Source organism: Lucilia sericata, unplaced genomic scaffold (genome assembly GCF_015586225.1).
Source record: "Lucilia sericata isolate MDLA Ls3-8-SP2 unplaced genomic scaffold, ASM1558622v1 Contig000118F_arrow, whole genome shotgun sequence".
NCBI lineage: Eukaryota > Metazoa > Arthropoda > Insecta > Diptera > Calliphoridae > Lucilia > Lucilia sericata.
This window is the reverse complement of record NW_023994150.1, coordinates 87,160-105,374: the sequence shown is the minus strand read 5'-3', so window position 1 is coordinate 105,374 and position 18,215 is coordinate 87,160. Positions and strand designations below refer to the sequence as shown.

The 18,215-nt window shown below is 31.3% G+C and overlaps 4 protein-coding genes across 8 annotated transcripts; 2 read left to right on the top strand and 2 right to left on the bottom strand.

The window, feature by feature from the left end:
- Window positions 1–80: 80 nt before the first annotated feature.
- On the bottom strand, window positions 81–1,444 carry LOC119600650. 3 transcript variants are annotated; one of them, XM_037951042.1, is made up of 6 exons: window positions 1,294–1,444; window positions 1,208–1,226; window positions 993–1,130; window positions 610–649; window positions 462–493; window positions 81–380 (listed from the first exon to the last, which is right to left on the bottom strand). In XM_037951042.1, exons 1-6 carry the CDS (start codon window positions 1,357–1,359, stop codon window positions 274–276), a joined length of 402 nt encoding a protein of 133 aa, XP_037806970.1. In that variant the 5' UTR covers window positions 1,360–1,444; the 3' UTR covers window positions 81–273. The 3 variants fall into 3 exon arrangements, with proteins under 3 accessions (XP_037806970.1, XP_037806969.1, XP_037806971.1); XM_037951041.1 differs by having other exon boundaries at window positions 81–493; XM_037951043.1 differs by lacking the exons at window positions 462–493; window positions 610–649.
- Window positions 1,445–4,274: 2,830 nt separating this feature from the next.
- LOC119600675 (23 kDa integral membrane protein) lies at window positions 4,275–8,240 on the bottom strand. Its single transcript, XM_037951092.1, has 5 exons — window positions 7,715–8,240; window positions 6,996–7,184; window positions 6,703–6,888; window positions 5,116–5,316; window positions 4,275–5,045 (listed from the first exon to the last, which is right to left on the bottom strand). Exons 1-5 carry the CDS (start codon window positions 7,778–7,780, stop codon window positions 4,830–4,832), a joined length of 858 nt encoding a protein of 285 aa, XP_037807020.1. The 5' UTR covers window positions 7,781–8,240; the 3' UTR covers window positions 4,275–4,829.
- Window positions 8,241–8,746: 506 nt separating this feature from the next.
- Window positions 8,747–9,546, top strand: LOC119600658 (40S ribosomal protein S26). The gene is made up of 3 exons (XM_037951051.1): window positions 8,747–8,911; window positions 9,089–9,266; window positions 9,334–9,546. Exons 1-3 carry the CDS (start codon window positions 8,909–8,911, stop codon window positions 9,492–9,494), a joined length of 342 nt encoding a protein of 113 aa, XP_037806979.1. The 5' UTR covers window positions 8,747–8,908; the 3' UTR covers window positions 9,495–9,546.
- A 1,295-nt stretch (window positions 9,547–10,841) lies between these two features.
- Window positions 10,842–18,207, top strand: LOC119600676 (E3 ubiquitin-protein ligase RBBP6). 3 transcript variants are annotated; one of them, XM_037951096.1, is made up of 13 exons: window positions 10,842–11,173; window positions 11,250–11,481; window positions 11,549–11,725; window positions 11,788–11,933; window positions 12,001–12,162; window positions 12,226–12,641; window positions 12,774–13,186; window positions 14,683–14,817; window positions 14,890–15,240; window positions 15,296–15,370; window positions 15,441–15,503; window positions 15,566–15,673; window positions 15,732–18,123. In XM_037951096.1, the coding sequence occupies exons 1-13, from the start codon at window positions 11,008–11,010 to the stop codon at window positions 17,923–17,925; spliced, it is 4,638 nt and encodes a 1,545-aa protein (XP_037807024.1). In that variant the 5' UTR covers window positions 10,842–11,007; the 3' UTR covers window positions 17,926–18,123. The 3 variants fall into 3 exon arrangements, with proteins under 3 accessions (XP_037807024.1, XP_037807023.1, XP_037807022.1); XM_037951095.1 differs by having other exon boundaries at window positions 12,756–13,186; window positions 15,735–18,122; XM_037951094.1 differs by having other exon boundaries at window positions 10,844–11,173; window positions 12,756–13,186; window positions 15,732–18,207.
- The last annotated feature ends 8 nt before the right edge of the window (window positions 18,208–18,215 follow it).

The following is an 18,215-nucleotide window of genomic DNA, read 5'->3' as shown; positions in this document are numbered from 1 at the left end:
TAAATTGAGAATATGATATTTTAAAGTCATTTAAAAATCACAATTAATAATAAACACAAATAACGTAATTATTTTTTAAAAATTTGTATTCAATTTTTTATTTTTTCTAAATATAATAAGTACTTTGTATAAGAAAATTATAATTAACATAAAGTATAGTTTCGTAATATTACAATACACCAGATTCGATTAATGTACTCGAGAGCTGCTTGATCCAAATTCCGCATTAACATTTTTTGAAACATGTCCTTCCTTAGAGGGCATTTTTATCCTTTATATCAGTTGATTGAGAGTGCTGAAACTGGCAGAGGTTTTGTCGATTTCATCGAAATTCTTCTTGATCTTGGACGATTCATTCGATAATTGAAGTTCAGGAGAAACTGTGAAATAGACATTACTATTATCATTATCGAAAATATGACTACATAAATGATTGTTATTTTTTTGATTTTGATTCGCACATTGAGCAACTAATTTCGATAGCAAGAGTTTTCTGTAATTGAGAAAATTAAAATAATTAATTGTAAATGTACCTTTTTTAAATTTAGTTTATTTTTAATTTATAAAGATATGATCACGGTTTATAATACTTCTTTTTGTTTAAATTACCTTAACATTATTGAATCCGCATTTAAATTATTAATGTAAGCTAATTGATAAGTTGAAAAATAGAAATAATACAATTACCAGTATAAGTTTTAGTTTCAGGTTAATAATTATTGTCCTTAGTTAAATTACATTAATACATTGTATATGTCTGACATGCCTTTTAAAACATATACTAAATACTTAAAATTAAATAATATTAATTATTATATACAAGAACACATGCAATTTTTAAAGATTTAATTGTTATGTTAGTATTAGTAGTCATGCATCATGCTGGCGTCCAATATTAGTTTAGATTAAATGGCCTCCGCCAATACTATCTAAGCTTTTCTTATCGACAAATCTTTTTGGATATGCAAATGGTAATTCATAGATATTCAAACCTCGTAAAGCATTTAAATTAGGCCTTTGGCGATCTTCACTGTGATAGGGTCCAAGCACATAGATGGGATAACGATCATGAATGGAGGCAAGATTTTGTAAAGAGCCACCCCTCACTGAACCAAAATCTTCTTCAGAAGCTGTGTACAAATATTTGAGGAGAATAAATTGAATATATAGTTTTAGAACTATATATTTGAGATTTTTAAATACTTACATAAAGGCGTTAAGGATACCTAAAAAACATGGTGTACAGTTAATAACTTGATCGATTAATGTTTGAAATGTAAATGAATATATTACCTTTTGTGGCATGCCCATAACAGCGGCAATGTATATGAATACTGACACTAGATACAATACTTTCATTTTGTTTAAAGAATATTATTATTTTATTTAACAGTAAGAATTGTTAAGTGAGCTAGCTGGTTTGTTACTCTTGTACGTTTCACGATTCACTGTGTGGCAATCTTTAGAAATTTCTTCCTTTTATATAATTCCCGTTACTAGAAGCTCAGTTCTTTCGGTGATACACATTCATACATTCTTCATAATAATATTTGTGGTAGTTTTCAGTATAAATAATTTAAAACATTAGTCCATATGTAGTATACCCATTATCACATCCTCAAACATAGTGGTTGGCAGAAGTATGTAAGCTAGTTCAATTGCTAGTACTAGCATTCATATTATTTCCTCCCACTCATCATGGGTATTCTAGTAGAATGCGGTTTACTTTAGTATTAAATGATATTTTAGTAACTAAATGTTATTGTTTTAAGGATTTGTTTCAGAGTGTTTTTGCACTAAGCCATATGATCAAATAAACAACATCAGCCGACATTATATTTGGCGTAAAAAAATAATATTTAAACAAATATTTGTTTGTGGTTTTTTCATTAAATGTTCTTTACTCATAATAAATGTAATGTGGTGCGGTAAAATCAACTTAACCATAAATTTACAGATGTTATGATGGAGATGTTGTTGACAATGGTTGGTCGGACGACAACACTTAACATTAGATAACATTGCTTCCATACAACAATACAATGAACGTATGTATGTATGTATGTGTGTATGTTCGCAAAGGGCAAATCAAAACTGCCCACAAGCAAACAGTCACAGTCGTCAGTCAAGTCAATTCATTAATTCAGTTATCAACCAAAACTAATTATTTAATTTCATTACACTTTCTTGTTGCTTGCATTACTTTTATCATTTATACATAATGTGTGTATGGATGTGTATTTGTAATTTATTATATTTAAGTCAAATGATGTATAATAATCATAAAAACATATTCATAATATTTGAACTTCTTCTAGAAGTGTTTAAAATTATTCAATGTAAATTTAATCTCGATATCGAAACAGAGAATATTTTTAAAACGATCTGTTTGTTATTGACAAACATAATAATATTAATGAGTTTTATTTGTGTGAACTAATTGCATCAGAAATGTTAACAAACTGATTATCCAAAAAAATTTTCTATATATCCAAAAATCAGTTGAGAGAAAACAAATAAGAGTGCTATATTCGGCTGTGCCGAATCTTATATACCCTTCACCATATGTAGTGTATTTAAAAAATATCAATTTTATAAAATTTTAATTTATTTAATTTTTCCGACTATATAATTATTATAGCAATAGCAAAACATAATGAACAACAACAACGCTAAACGAAATAAACACACAAAAAACAAAATTCACAAGGCAGGCAAACCAACAGACATCCAAACATACGAAACTGAATGCACCAAGAAACAAAAACAACATACACAAGGCAATGAAACACAGCCATCCAAACATACGAAACGTGAACTCAAAAAAACAAAAACAAAATACACAACGCAATGAATAAACAGTGTTGTTGTTGCTTATTTTTATGAAATTTTCAGAGGTGTCTCGGATTTTTGCTTATATCTCCGTTGTTTATGGACGGATTTTGCTGATTTTAAATAGGAAACTTCTCGAAAGCATGTCTGATAGAATTATTGAAGATTTGGATCCCGAAGATATCTGGGGTGTTCAGAAAACTGATTTCAACAGACAGACAGACGGATATGGCTTAATCGACTCAGCTATCTATAAGGATTCAGAATATATATACTTTATAGGGTCGGAAAATTATATTTTGGAAATTACAAACGGAATGACAAACTTACATATACATATGTATATACGCTTCTCACGAAGGGGAAGGGTATAATTAACCCATTTACAGCCAATCAAAAAGTACAAGTTAAATTTTTGAAACTTCAAGGTATATTTATTTTCAACAATGCAAAAAAGTAGAAAAGTAAAAAAAATGCTAAAAAATATTAATAATTAGGACATTAGAGGGAATTTCCGTTTTTATGTAGCTCGCGTTTTTTAACGGCTTAGAGCCGTCACAGAAACTAGAAACAGAGTGAAATGGCAGACACGGACATTACTATGTTATCAGATTATTTTTAGACCGTTTGTTTCAAATTAATAACTGGCATACTTTGTCTAAAAAATTATAACAAATTTATTTTATAACATGTTTTTAGTATATTTTTGGCCACTGAAGTTTAATAGATTATTACAACAATAACAATGAATTTAGTTAAATTGTTTGATTTTATATTTATTCTGAGCACTTTCCTCTACTCAATAATGCAAAAATAAATAAACCAGAGTTAACCTTTTTTTAATACAGCCTTAAAAATTAAGTGTTCCCAAATTGGCACAGCGACCGTAAATGGGTTAAAAACAAACACAAACTAAAACTTCGGAAAACGTTCTAGTTCAGTTCTAGTTCAGTTCTAGTTCACTTCTAGTTCAGTTCTAGTTCACTTCTAGTTCACTTCTAGTTCACATCTAGTTCACTTCTAGTTCAGTTCTAGTTCAGTTCTAGTTCAGCTCTAGTTTTTAAGATTGAATAATTGTTCAAAGATAATAAGAGTTCGTTGGTCACAGTTTGTGATACGGTTTGATGCAAATGGAGGCATTATTGGATCATACTTTGTTCATATTCAAAGAATCAATTTGAAAAAAAAAAAAAAAACAAACTTATTGGTGTCCTTGTCCTTGAACATAATTTCAATTTAAATTTTATTATTTTATTTAATACTTACCAACGGCATACACATATCTAAATCTGAAAAGGAGATAGTTATACCTCAAACAATCCCTGGGCAATATTTTAGATGTATAACATATAACTGCCCAACTACGATGTCATCAAAATCCAAATTAATCAAATATTTTAGTTTTTTTAACAGATTTAAAATGACCTTGTCATTATGTTGTGCTAAATACAAGTACATATTATGTATGTATGAATTTATGTATTTATGTAGTACGTACAATGTACATGTCATGTCAACACCTTATCCTTGAACTCATTTCACGAGTAATATACACACTTTACATACATATGTATGTATGTACATTGTACAATCACTCATTTACATAAATATATACTATATATGTATATTTTACATAATATAGTACATATAAATACATAACTATTAACTAAATATATCAAATGGAGTAACAGATAGAGATATAGATAAATTTAGATAGATTTTTGACTGAAATGTCTAATTCTAAGAATTTCTTTTATTTTCTTAATTTTTTTTAATTGAATTTTGTTTGTACATTGAACATGACAAAATAACAACAACATAAATTGAGGGCCACATTTATTATTTTCCATCTCAAATTAGTAGAATAGTATTTTTTCTTTTGTTTTTTAGTATTAGGTAGTGTAGATATTATTACGAATAGTAATCTAAAACTTCTTTTTATAATTTTCTTTGTTTTTAATTTTAATTCAATTGAACACTTAAAAGCTAATCGTCTGTCATTTTTTACCACCGGGAACGGAGGTTTTTAGCACACGATGGCCTGGTGCTGTTGGTGACAAACTTAAAGGTGAAGGTATGTCCTGGCGTTTATCCTGAATGGAAAGTGGTAGAAATTGTTGCTGACGTTTCTTGCTCAGCTTATTGTTTTCGTAACCGTTTTCGTGTTTTCCATATAAAATTGCCAGATGAACAACACAAAACAGACCAAGGCTCTAGAAATGTAAAAAGGAATATTATAGTTTATGTCTGGAAGTTTAAGTTTTATTTGTAGTTTTTTTTTACCTGTAAAATGGCAATGATGGCAGCTCCGAATGCTGTTATTAACAGTGAGTATTTTATTTGTTCTGAGACTACAGCCAAACAACCCCTTTTGTAGTGCGTATCACAAGCTGATTCGTATGCGTGTTCTGGCCTGGAACAGCAAGACCATGGCAAGGACAAACGGCGATAATCCAATGGTCCATCTACACCACAGCATTGCAACTATTATGGGATAGAATTACAAATATAATAAAATATTTATGTAAGTGTAATGGTTATTTTATGCAAGAAATTGTCTGCCTATACATTTGTACACATGTTCGTATATTTTGATGAAAACTAGCTTAATTATTCCTATAAATTATTAACAAACAGTGATCAACATCCTTAGCCACCAAAGATCGAAAGTAATTTGCTAATTATATGTAAACAACTCGAATGTCAACGTCAATTCATAAAATATTCATAAAGTATGTATAAATATCTTATATGAAGATGTGTATGAGTTATGTATATTTAATGCAGATTACTCATACGTATTTTTCTAAATAGTGCAATTTTAATAGAAAATTAACTTTACTTTTAGATTAAAACCTTGAAAATTGCATTCATTTTGGATTTTATCAAATGCTCAACAATTTTCTTCATTGGATTATATACTAAACATTTTTAAAATCCTTGTATACTTCTAAAACTATCTCGAAAAAATAGTAAAATTAGTTTTAATTTTAAATAAAAAAAAATATATTACAAATATAAATTCCGGTCTAGTTAAGATCTAGTTCAGTTCTAGTTCAGTTCTAGTTCAGTTCTAGTTCAGTTCTAGTTCAGTTCTAGTTCAGTTCTAGTTCAGTTCTAGTTCAGTTCTAGTTCAGTTCTAGTTCAGTTCTAGTTCAGTTCTAGTTCAGTTCTAGTTCAGTTCTAGTTCAGTTCTAGTTCAGTTCTAGTTCAGTTCTAGTTCAGTTCTAGTTCAGTTCTAGTTCAGTTCTAGTTCAGTTCTAGTTCAGTTCTAGTTCAGTTCTAGTTCAGTTCTAGTTCAGTCAGTTCTAGTTCAGTTCTAGTTCAGTTCTAGTTCAGTTCTAGTTTCAGTTCTAGTTCAGTTCTAGTTCAGTTCTAGTTTCAGTCTAGTTCAGTCTAGTTCAGTTTCTAGTTCTAGTTTCAGTTCTAGTTCAGTTCTAGTTCAGTTCTAGTTCAGTTTCTAGTTCAGTTCTAGTTCAGTTTCTAGTTCAGTTCTAGTTCTAGCTTCTAGTTCAGTTCTAGTTTCTAGTTCAGTTCTAGTTCAGTTCTGTTACTGAACTTGTTGTTTTTGTTACTTTTGCGTTTTAAAAATAGTCAGCTTGACTTGGAGGGTTAAAAGTTATGTTGACCAAGGACACTTAAGAGACTATTGACTTCCTTTTGACTAAACCCAAAAATACAGTATAAAAGGGTTGCATTGACACCTTGTACAACTTACTGGGTTTTTTGTTGTTAATGTATGTATATTTATGTATTAGAGTGCGTGATTTTTTTATGTGTGTATTAGATACAAACTAAAAACCTACATACATATGAAAGTATGTATGTATATGAATAGCCTATATTTATATTATACTTTTTCAAGGTTACCTGTGATTGCATTCTATTCCACAAATGTTGGTTATCAACCTTGGTCCTGGAGAATTTATCCAAGAACTCGACGAAAGAGTCATCTATATAAATCTCTACAGATGATGGCAAATGTTCTCGCATGGCTAATGACCAGCCGCACAATAAGAACTGTATTAAGATGTTAATCACCAGGAAAGTAGCAAACTTTTGTTTGTTTGTTAAAGAAATAAAAAGAAGATTGTATATGTAAATAAATACTTATTATTGTAAATGTTTAAATTTATTATTAAAATAAAAAACAGGTTACTTACCATACCCAAAAGACAACGTTTCTTTTGGTTGGTAGCCTGACATCCTATCCAGCACAAAATAAATGTGCCAGGACCTAAGCACAATAGTAAAGCTGCTGGTGCCCATAACCTATTTTGCACTACTCCATAGTGTCCCGAATGGCCCCACAATAGAGATGTTCCCAAGAATATTTGAGTACATCCCGTTACCTATACACATACATTTGTTATTGTAATAAGTATTGAAAAATAATTTTTACAGATACATAAAATTATTGTTATACTAGATATGCATACAAATATTTCCTTTTAAGATTGTTATTTTTTTTTAATTATGGTTTTTTAATCATTATTTGTTTTTATTGATGTTTCCATAGAGTTTGCTTTGTTTGCCATAGAAAATGGCATTTAAGGTCATTTGCCTATATTTTGCAAAAGATGTGTATCCAAAACATGCTCTTCTGAAATCCATACCCTACATACACTTAAACACACATACATACATATCTATTATTGTTTATTTACACATACAGCATTAGTATGTGTGTGTGTATTTGAATGAATGTGTACTATATATGTATGTATGTATATACAAATATGTAGTATGTTGGTTGGTGTGTTGCGCAATCATGTTTTCAATTCAATATTTATTTATTTTAATTTACTCACAAATACCAATTTCGAAAAGATGCAATGGTTTTTTAAGTTTGTTAAAAACTTTAGAATATTTATGGACTTACCGCTAATAGGATAATATAACAGTAAACCATATATTTGAAGCATTTTATACGTTTAGTTAATGCCATTTCATTGGTTTTTTTAATACCAATATGTATGTTGGTCTACTTTGATTTTTTTTTTTTTTTTTTTTTGTTGTTAAATTACTCCCCGACCCTTTTGGATGGGTTGTTGTTTGGTGGTTATTCTGCTGTTATTTTTAATTAAATATTTTATCTTTCGTTTATGTTTTTTTACTAATTTCACTTTTATTTCATTTTTCTTTATGTTCGAGATTTCGTTATCCTTCTTGTTCACATAATGCATTCATTTGACTGACTAATAATGTTTACTACAAGTTTGGAAACACTTTACAATAATGCTGGAGAAAGATTATACTTTTTTGTATTTTTGGGGAAATTTTTTGTTGCAGTAGATTTTGAAAATTAAATTATAAAAACAATTCAATTGAACCAAGTAATAAAAATTATAAGAAATCAGTTGTGGTAATCAGTAACCAGACTTTTTCTTACATGGCATTGTTATACTGTTTTCAATTTGAACAGTGAACGCATTATCTATAACCATATTTACGCAAATGAGAAACACTTCTACATGGTTGTTTTTGTCACCGAGATTTGTGTATTTGGGATATTATCCCATCAAGGGATCATAAATGACGGTTACTTTTTATTATTTTCAAATATTAAAAAATATGAAAATTAGTTTCATATTTAATATACAAAAAAACTTATTTCTCTTTGGCTTTTTGTTGTCATATATGTACATGATAATTATCTACAATTCTTTAAAAGTGTACATTAAATTTGTTTATTATAAATTATTTAAAAAATAATTATAAAAAATCTATTACAAATTTATAAAATATAATAAAAAATTTTCATATTTCTTATTCTTGTACATTTTAATTTTTATGTATGTACATAATATTATACAAAATGTAAACTTAAATATTTAATTTTAATAATTTTTTAATTTCATTAATAATTTATTTATAACATTCATTTATTTTCATTTAACCCACAATCTATTACAATCGCTTTGTGTAAACCCAGTAAATTTGACAGACACGTGCTAGGTAACATTTTAGTACAATAATTTTTGGTCGGGTTATATCAACCCTGTCAACTACATCTAACTTCGCTTCGTACATTTCTTTCTTTTTCTTTCTTCCGGCCAAAGAAGACTGTATCAAAATGGTGCGTTTTACTAAAAAAATTGTGAAAAATATTGAAAAAATCTCTAAATTGTAAACAAAATACTATTTTTGAGCTCAATCGTTTGTTGTAATATACAATATTTGGTTGTGATGTGTTTATTTGCATAACAATTGTTTTATCTAAGTTGTTTTAATTGGAATTATTTTATGATTTAAGACCAAGAAACGCCGTAATGGAGGACGTTGCAAGCACAACAGAGGACACGTTAAGGCTGTCCGTTGCACCAACTGTGCCAGATGCGTTCCTAAGGATAAGGCCATCAAGAAGTTTGTAATCCGTAACATTGTTGAAGCTGCTGCTGTCCGTGATATCTCTGAAGCCTCCATTTGGGATTGTAAGTTAATTGGATTTTATCACATTGTTCTATTTTATTAATTGGATAAAATTTTTATCTATTCTAGCTTACATTCTACCCAAATTATACGCCAAGTTGCACTACTGTGTATCTTGCGCTATCCACTCTAAGGTCGTAAGAAACAGATCAAAGGAGGCCCGTCGTATTCGTACTCCTCCAGTCAGAACTTTCCCCAAGGATATGCAACGCAACCAAGCCAGAAAGTAAATGTTCTGTATAAGCATATTAAAAAATAAATGCTAAAAAAGTAAAAGAAAAATTTGTTTGTAATATTGATTTGAAGTGTTGATAGGAAGATGGCTTCTCGACTTATCCCATTTAGTGTTAGCGTTATTTAATAAGCCTTAAACTGCGTTAAATTACAAAATTATGCTTATTAAAATTCGATTCTTCGGATCTTACCAAATGGTTTCAAACTGTAAACAAATTTGTTATCCATAAGGAAAAAAGAAAATTACATTGTAATTATAATATTGTAAATTTAAACATTTGGCAAAGTTACAAAAGTTGTCTATATAAAATTGAAATTTACTTGATTTTTTTCAAAAATTACTTTGTGTAACCATAAAATTGGGGTTTCCCATCAGATCTCAAAGGTTTCGTAAAATATTTTCTTTACCAATGTAATCATTAATAAAATGAATCCTATAAAAATGCACATTTTAACAAATATTGATTATAAAAACCTACTCAACAGCAATACAACTGCCTATTCAATCCTAGGTATTTCATTTTCCTAATGAATTCATGAACTCAATAGTAGTATAATTATAAAATCAAAGATGATTGCTTACAACTCAAGATTTGCAAATTGTATATAATTGTTATTTTTTTAATAAATTGGTTCAAATAAGAATAATCGCATTCTGCTTTTTTAAAAACTAGTTTTTTAACAGTATATCTCGGACTTTATAAATAAAATAAAAATTTATACAAAATCGCTACAAGTTAAGCCTGTAAAATTCTATGAACTTTAAATTGTGGCAACACAAATAATGTAACAACAGAGCAACACAAGGTTTTGAGAAAAACACAAAGTTTTTTATGAAATTCTGTATGTACTGTTTCTCTTTTAAAATAAATATAGAAAGGTACGTCTAATGAAAACGCATGTAATATTAAATTTTAACTTGAAAAAATTATAAAAAACGAAAAAGAAAACAATACAATAACTCTAATCCGGAATCACCTTGTGCATTTAGTATATTTTTAAGGGTGATTCGTATATATGACTACAGGATGTTGCAGAGAAATAACTACTTTAATCTGTAACGATTATGACGGATGTTCAGTGATTATTTTTTCATTGAAAAGCACACATTTCCAGTAGTAATTAGTGTAATAGACACATTTATTTTATAACTTAACCAATATAAATAAATAAATAAATAAAAATTGTTTTAGTTATATCGAAATATATAATTTTTTAATTAATCGACTTTTTTTGACATTAAAAGGATAGAAAACAACTAAACTAAAAAAGCAAAAATATTCACTGTCATCATTATTATAAATTATTTGTTGACACTTTCATCGAGTAACCGAGTACCTGAGTAATGTGTATCTCTATACAATACTAATTTCATTTTACACAATGCGAAAATAGCTAATGTAGCTGCAATTGCTACATAATAATTTTCTTTTCCATAAAATTTTTGTAAAATTCGGGAAAAGTTTTGAGTTTGTGCTAGTTGAAATAAATAAATAAAGTGCGGGCACGATGTCTGTGCATTATAAATTCAAAAGTACTCTCGATTATGACACCATAACGTTTGATGGTCTACATATATCGGTGGCGGATCTAAAGAAAGCCATTCTACAACAGAAGCGTCTCAGTAAAATTACTGATTTTGATTTACAAATTATTAATGCCCAAACTAAGGAAGGTAATGTATATAGATTATGTTTGATGGCGTGGCAGTTGGTTAAAATTTTTTTTGGCATAAAACGTTTTTATTGCAGAATATCAACATGAATCCAGTTTGATACCTAAAAATACCTCATTAATAATATCGCGTGTGCCGGTGGCCAATCAAACAAAAAAGTCATGGGATCCAACGAATAGGCCAGTGCAACCTAGAATACCATCTAAAGTCGAATCAGCTGACTTTGATTTATCGAAAATGGAAGGTAGCGAGGAGGATAAAATACAGGCTATGATGTTACAAAGTACTGCTGAGTATGACCCCAAAAGGTAAGTTACTAATGATCAGGTGAAATTTTACAAACATCTACTTTCACGTGGCCACTATTGTCTATAGCTACCAAAAAATTAGAGGCTACTCGCAAACAGGCGAGGTTCCTTCTACTTATCGTTGCAACAAGTGTAAAAAAGGAGGCCATTGGATTAAAAATTGTCCTTACATTATAAGTAAGGAACATACGGTGGAAAAAAGGACGACAGGAATTCCAAAATCGTTTAGAGACAAAGATGATAGGTAATTTGAGAATAACAAACATAACCATAAACCCCATTATCAATGTTTTCCTTTAAATTTAGGGCATTGATGATCGAAAGTCAGGAACCAGTTGTGGAAGAGGATAAGAAACAGGAAATACCAGAGGACCTGATATGTGGCATTTGCAATGATTTATTTGTGGATGCTGTAATGATACCTTGTTGTGGCAGTTCTTTTTGTGATGATTGTATGTTTTTTAAAAGTTATTTGTCGTATGAGTTTTCATCTAATGTTAAATATTTTCTTATATGCAGGTGTACGAACAGCATTACTCGAATCTGAGGATAATGAGTGTCCCGATTGCAAAGAAAAGGGCAGTTCACCTGGATCATTAATACCGAATAGATTTTTAAGAAATTCCGTTAATGCTTTTAAAAATCGTACCGGTTACAAAGCCAGTAGTCAGGCGAAAAAGGGTAAGAAGTTTATTAAATAATCATATCAAGAATGTAAATGTAACATAAACTTGTTTCTTTCAGAGTTAAATCAGCAATCCAAGGAAGAATTAGAGGTCAAACAACCTGAGAATTTGAATGATAAGGAGCAGGATAAAGAATTACCAACTACGAAAACAGAAGAGCCCGAGCCTGAATTAGAAGAAAAAGTAAATATTGAACCTAAAGGCAGAGAAAATAAAGAGGTCGATACCGAAGCATTGACACAACCAATAGAGGAGCCAACTGCCGATTCAAATATCGAAAGCATTGAAGTTAGGCATAAATCAACTAATGTCAATAGTAGTCCAGCTCATGAAGATTCCGATTTTGAAGACAATATTGTTGTAACAGTTCCATCGGCATCGGATACTCGTACAGAAAAATATCTTAGTCGGCGTCACACTTCACATCCCAAACCTCCGGGTATTGAGCAAAGTTCTCCGAAAAATAAACATCAGGTATTTACTGTCATTTGTTTTATATTATTATAGCTTGATAAGATTGAAATTGTGTTTTTTGGGATGTTTGATTGAGAATATTTAATTTTGCATATGATTTTGTTCTAAATTCAGGCATCTCCCTATCAACAGGAAAGTAATTCACATAGATCCAGTGAGACCTCTAGCCATTCCACTAAGGAATGGGAAAATTCATCTCGAGAAAAAGTTCGTGACCATCACGAAAATGCCAATAACGAACATTACATGTATGAAAAGAGCAGAGCAATGCCGCCGTCTAAATCAATAGATAATGTGCAACCACCCGGAGCTAATCCGGTACCAGTTCCTTTGTATCCTTCTCATCAACCATATGATATGCAACAACAACGACCCATAAGGCCCATGAATATGCATCCAGGATTCCACAATCACATGCATCGACCGCCTCTATATCCACATCCAAATATGCCTCCTCATCATCCACCACATCAAATGCGTTTACCAATGCCGCCCATAAATTCATACGACCCAACTTATAATCAAATTGGCAATGTGGCACCAGGGTAAGTGAGCTTCCTCTTCTTCTTCTTTGTAGATCAGATTGATTTCCTTTTAAACTTTTCCGAGCGATACGGAAAACGTCATTCATTTTGTCATAATGAAGAATATTCTACATCCATATGTACTATGTATGTACATCAATATGGAGTGTCTCAGAATTTATATGAGTCTAAATATGCAGTTCTAAACTATGACTATATTTAGTTCTTCTCTTTCTCTGTGTAAAGTCTAAAATCAAAGAAAATATTTGAACATTTTGAACAAACTTATTATGTAAAAGAAACATACAGTGTTCCATCAATATCTAGTCAGTATATACATTTATTGTTTGATATATATACAAATATCGTATATAAAATGGTCTATTAAAGTCCGTTTACATCTACCACGAAATAGTCAATCAATTAAAATATGTATGTCTTCTTGATATATTTTTTACATAATAATTAATGCCTTCTCTTGTAGTTCCAACAATACTTTTTTTCGATTTAATAAAATATATTCATATATTATTTATGTTGTTTTAACTATGGCCGTCTCTGTGTTTAAATCGGTTTGCTTTTAATAAACTTAACCGTTATACTCCCGTAGAATTAGGTTTGGTTTATTAACTTAATTCTCGTACCATGAGAAAATGCATAAAAAACATGAAAACCTGATTGGAATTGGATGGAATACTGTATCCTGCCTACTGATAAAAACGTAGATTAGACAGACATAAATATTTGTGTGTAAGAAAGAAATGAAATTGAAAAACAAAAAAACTAAAAGAAATAGTGATTCTGTGGAAACCAATATTAACTTTTAAGCAAATCTAATATAAATATGTATATTATTAAATGTATATATGTATATCTGCATACATAAACACATGTATATGGTAGTATATATATATGTATGTATGCATACGTTTAAAATAATGTGTAAGTCAAGATACTACGAAGAATACATGATGATTACAAAAGACTAAGAGTTATTTAAGTTTTGCTAATAAAATATAATTTTTTTAACATTGTTTTTATATGGATTAACCAACCAACAATCAATGAAACATTAATTACAATACAAAGTAAAAACAAAAAGAAAAATATTGTATAATAAAAAATCTCTAATTGAATTATAATAATTACTACTATTTGTTATTGATCAATCGAATAGAAAACTTAATTTATTGTATATAATTGATGCATATTGAATGTGTGTATACTATACACAGTTGTAGTAGTTTAGCAGAGAGCTGATATTAACTGGAATTTAACTGGGCACGTCTTTGTGGACTTCATTTGAGATATTTTGGGTAAATTTATGGACTTTTCCGGTAAGTTCGTGCTGATTCAGTCCAATACGTGAACAATTATTGACACTGTAAGTTGTTTGATCTGACGATGGTGGTTTAGCTTGGAACCTGGTTAAACTGTGAACGTGTTTTAAATTTGTTTCAAAAATACACATTTCTTTTTAACACCAAGCATGTTCTTTTTCTTTGTTTCATTCACAGATATCAACGTTTTCCCTCTGCGATGCCGAATCGCTTTAATTATCCCATTAGAGAGGCTGAAGCTCCTAATCAAATGCGTCCCTTTAATAATATTGCGTCTGTTTATGAGGAAGTGGCCGCTAAAGTTGGAGTGGGGTAAGAACGGTTTTACCAAGTTACTTTCATTAGTAGAAACTATATTTTGAAATGCCTATTATAATTCTTTAGGATAATTGACGATCCATTGGAAGCATTTAACCGCATTATGAAGGAAAAGGAAAAAAAGAAAGATGAACGCCGTTCTCCCGACCGTCGGCGTAGATCAAAGGAACGACATGTAAGGGGCAACTTTCGTACATCCCCCTACAACAATCGCACAAAAGATCATGGCTATCACGATAAAAGGGGCCGTTCGCGCGATCGAGATAATGACCGACGGTGGCCACGATACGGAAAACCCATGGATAAGGAGCGAGAGCGTGAAAGAGACCGTGATAGAGAAAGGGAGCGAGACCGAGAGCGCGATAAAGATCAAGGCTATAGAACTAGACGTTCGAAATCTTTAGATAGAAGTTCAAGGTTAATATTAAATACAAAAAATCAAAACATTGTACTTAAATTTCTTCCATTTTAGGTCAAGATCTCTTTCTCCTCCCGTCAAAAGGTATAGATCACCTCAAAACACTAAAACACACAGTGTTCACGAAAAGTAAGTAGAAATTATGGCCTTAAATTTGATTTGATTTGAACAAGCAATTCTAACACCCATTTACATTTAGGCATCAACACCACTACCATCAGAAATTTAGACTGGATGAACAACAAGAAGAAGGGTTTGAAAGGTACATTTTACTTTATAAATCAAAGTTTTTTGTCAGTTACTAAGAGATTAATACAATTTTAGGCAAAGAAGGGATTCTAATAGGACATTGACAAATCCTCCAAAGTCTTTGGATCCCAGAGGAGGAAGTAGACAACATATAGACCACGAGGACAAGAATATGGAACTCCGGTAAGATTGATCTTTAAATATTTGTTATTTGAAAATTATTAATTCTGCATTTTTTAAGGAGACCCTATAACATAAATGATGAAAACTCGGAACCACCGCCTCCAGGCTTTGAAGTGCAATCATCACGTAATCCATTCCACAGCAATAATACTTCTCCGCCGCCGGCTGCTATAAGAGAAAGAGATCGACCGTTACGTAACAACACTCCAGATCTCTACGAAAAATGTGTCTCACAAGATATGGAAGAAAACAAATTGTATAATATTGGCAGCAAAAGTGATCAGAGATCGGGAAGCAGGTCCCGCACTCGTTCCAGATCTCGTTCGCGATCGAGCTTAAGATTAAGTGAGAAACGTCGAAAGGTTCATAGGAGTATGACACCGAAAGGAAAGCCAAGCGATGGACACACTAAACGGGAAAAGGATAATACTTTAACTACTAGAAGTCACTCACACAGTAAGCGTAAAAGCGAAGAGCGACACAGTAAAAAGGACAAGGAGCTAAACGACCATGAGTCAAAGCGACGCAGTATGACACCACCCAGACAAAAAGATACGCTAAGTGACCAACATCAAACATCTTCTGAAACCGATCACAAAGAAAAGTCAGAAAGCAAAAAATCTGACAAAAAACTTAAGGATCGTAAGAAGAAACGAAGAGAAAAGAGCGAGCGTAAAAAGGTCAAAAAAGAAAAGAAATCCAAAAAGGAACGCCACAGGCTTAAGTCAGAAGATGCGAGCAAAGATGATGAAAACGACGAACATAATACTAGCACTAATAGTGCTGAAAACCAAAATGAGCAGGAAAACAAATTAGAAAAGGAATTTAAGGAACATCAGAAAGAGGACTTCGAAGAAGAGGGTGGCGAGTATCACAGTATAGAAAAAGTTTTAGGCAATAATTCTACACCAAAAACTGAACAAAATGGTTCAGTTGTACATCAGGGTGAAAGCACTCCTAAGAACCAGCAACCAACGACAGAATACGAAGAGAAAACTCCTACGTCATCGGATATAAAGTGTTTCGATGCTGTTCTAGATATTCACGAATACGAAACCGATTTTGATGACAACAGTTTCAAACTGCAGGAGAGCGCAAATAAACTTGTACCCGAAGCATCCAAATGGGAACTGGAAGACCAGGTTGGTGCAGCAAACCAGTATAATGAAGCCAACACAGACGGTGCCCATACTCAGAACAATGCGGACAACAAAGTAACAAATGATGTAATTGTACGAGCTGAAAAGGCCATTTTTGCGCGAGCTATTAACGCTATTCGTCCTCTAGAAGTACGTAAAAAATCTTTATCTAAAGAAAGATCCTCCAAATGCTATAGTGACGATCACGAAAGCATTCGTAATATACAAATAACTTTGCCTGTAAATATCAATAAAGATCGTTCGGTCGAAGTAAAAACTGAGAACAATGAAAAGAAGAAATCAATTAAAGATCGTTTAGGCAGTAAGATAAGTCAACCGATTTATTCACAGCTTGCAGATACCCGAAGAGATCCGGAACACACGTACAAATCGAGCTATGCCAATGCCGATCGCGACGCAGACAGTGATCGGCGAAAGAAGATTAGTACGGATAGTAAAGTCAGCAGCAAAAAGAGTGAAATCGACAAAAACTACCGTGAACGTCATGGAAAAGATAGGGACAGGGAAAGAAGTCATGACAAGGAAAAAGCAAGAGAAAACAAAGATAGAGATAAAGACAGAGAACGGGAAAGGGACAAAGATAGAGATAAGGAGAGGAACAGGGAAAGAGACAGAGAACGTGAAAGAGACAGGGACAGGGAGCGTGGTAAAGATAAAGAACGCGAGCGACATAGGGATAAAGATAACATAGATAAGGATAGAGATCTTGATAAAGATAGAATTCGTGAACGTACTCGAGACCGTCACGGTCATGAAACCGATATTGACCGCACCAGACTAAATAGCAAAAGTAGGGATCAAAAAACTTCGAAAACTGATAAAGCCCATCATAGTTCTGAGCGAGAACATCGCGAATACGAGAGTACTTCACGTAAACGACATCACTCAACTTCACCCGCTGTTGTCCAAAGAAAACGAAGTCCTTCCTCCTCAAATTCCGATTCAGATGATGAAGATCGCAAGCGTAAACATTCAAAAAGTGACAAAAAATCACGCAAACGATCAGAGTCCCCGGACAGCGATGGCGGCAAAAAGTCAAGCAAAAAGAAAAATAAATCAGATAAGAAAAAGAAGAAGAAGAGCAAGAAATAAAAGGAGTCGTGGAATGATTTTTCGACATGAACAACCACAACTCAAATTACCATATAAATACATACACACATAAATGCTCATATTCAGCATTTACATAAAAAAACAAAAACACATACAAATGAAATTTATAAAGTACATATATACATATATAATTTAATAAATATATATATATATTTAAATTACCTATTAAGGAAATTTAATTTTCTTTTTAATAAAAACCAACTAATGAGAAAAATTAAAAAAAAAAAAAAACATAAAAAAGTAATCTGTTTCTTTATTTTCCTATTCTA

Excerpts from the sequence above, each read along its gene's own strand:
- LOC119600658 (XM_037951051.1), top strand. Across the intron at positions 9,267-9,333 it reads TGAAGCCTCCATTTGGGATT|CTTACATTCTACCCAAATTA; the intron begins GTAAGTTAATTG and ends TATCTATTCTAG.
- LOC119600676 (XM_037951094.1), top strand. The coding sequence starts at position 11,008 with ATGTCTGTGCATTATAAATTCAAAAGTACTCTCGATTATGACACCATA. Across the intron at positions 11,174-11,249 it reads TAATGCCCAAACTAAGGAAG|AATATCAACATGAATCCAGT; the intron begins GTAATGTATATA and ends TTTTTATTGCAG. Across the intron at positions 13,187-14,682 it reads ATTGGCAATGTGGCACCAGG|ATATCAACGTTTTCCCTCTG; the intron begins GTAAGTGAGCTT and ends TTTCATTCACAG.
- LOC119600675 (XM_037951092.1), bottom strand. The coding sequence starts at position 7,780 with ATGGCATTAACTAAACGTATAAAATGCTTCAAATATATGGTTTACTGT. Across the intron at positions 7,185-7,714 it reads GTTATATTATCCTATTAGCG|GTAACGGGATGTACTCAAAT; the intron begins GTAAGTCCATAA and ends GTATGTGTATAG. Across the intron at positions 6,889-6,995 it reads AACGTTGTCTTTTGGGTATG|TTTGCTACTTTCCTGGTGAT; the intron begins GTAAGTAACCTG and ends AACAAACAAAAG.
- LOC119600650 (XM_037951041.1), bottom strand. The coding sequence starts at position 1,359 with ATGAAAGTATTGTATCTAGTGTCAGTATTCATATACATTGCCGCTGTT. Across the intron at positions 650-992 it reads TAATTTAAATGCTTTACGAG|CTTACATTAATAATTTAAAT; the intron begins GTTTGAATATCT and ends CTTATCAATTAG. Across the intron at positions 494-609 it reads GCGGATTCAATAATGTTAAG|AAAACTCTTGCTATCGAAAT; the intron begins GTAATTTAAACA and ends TCTCAATTACAG.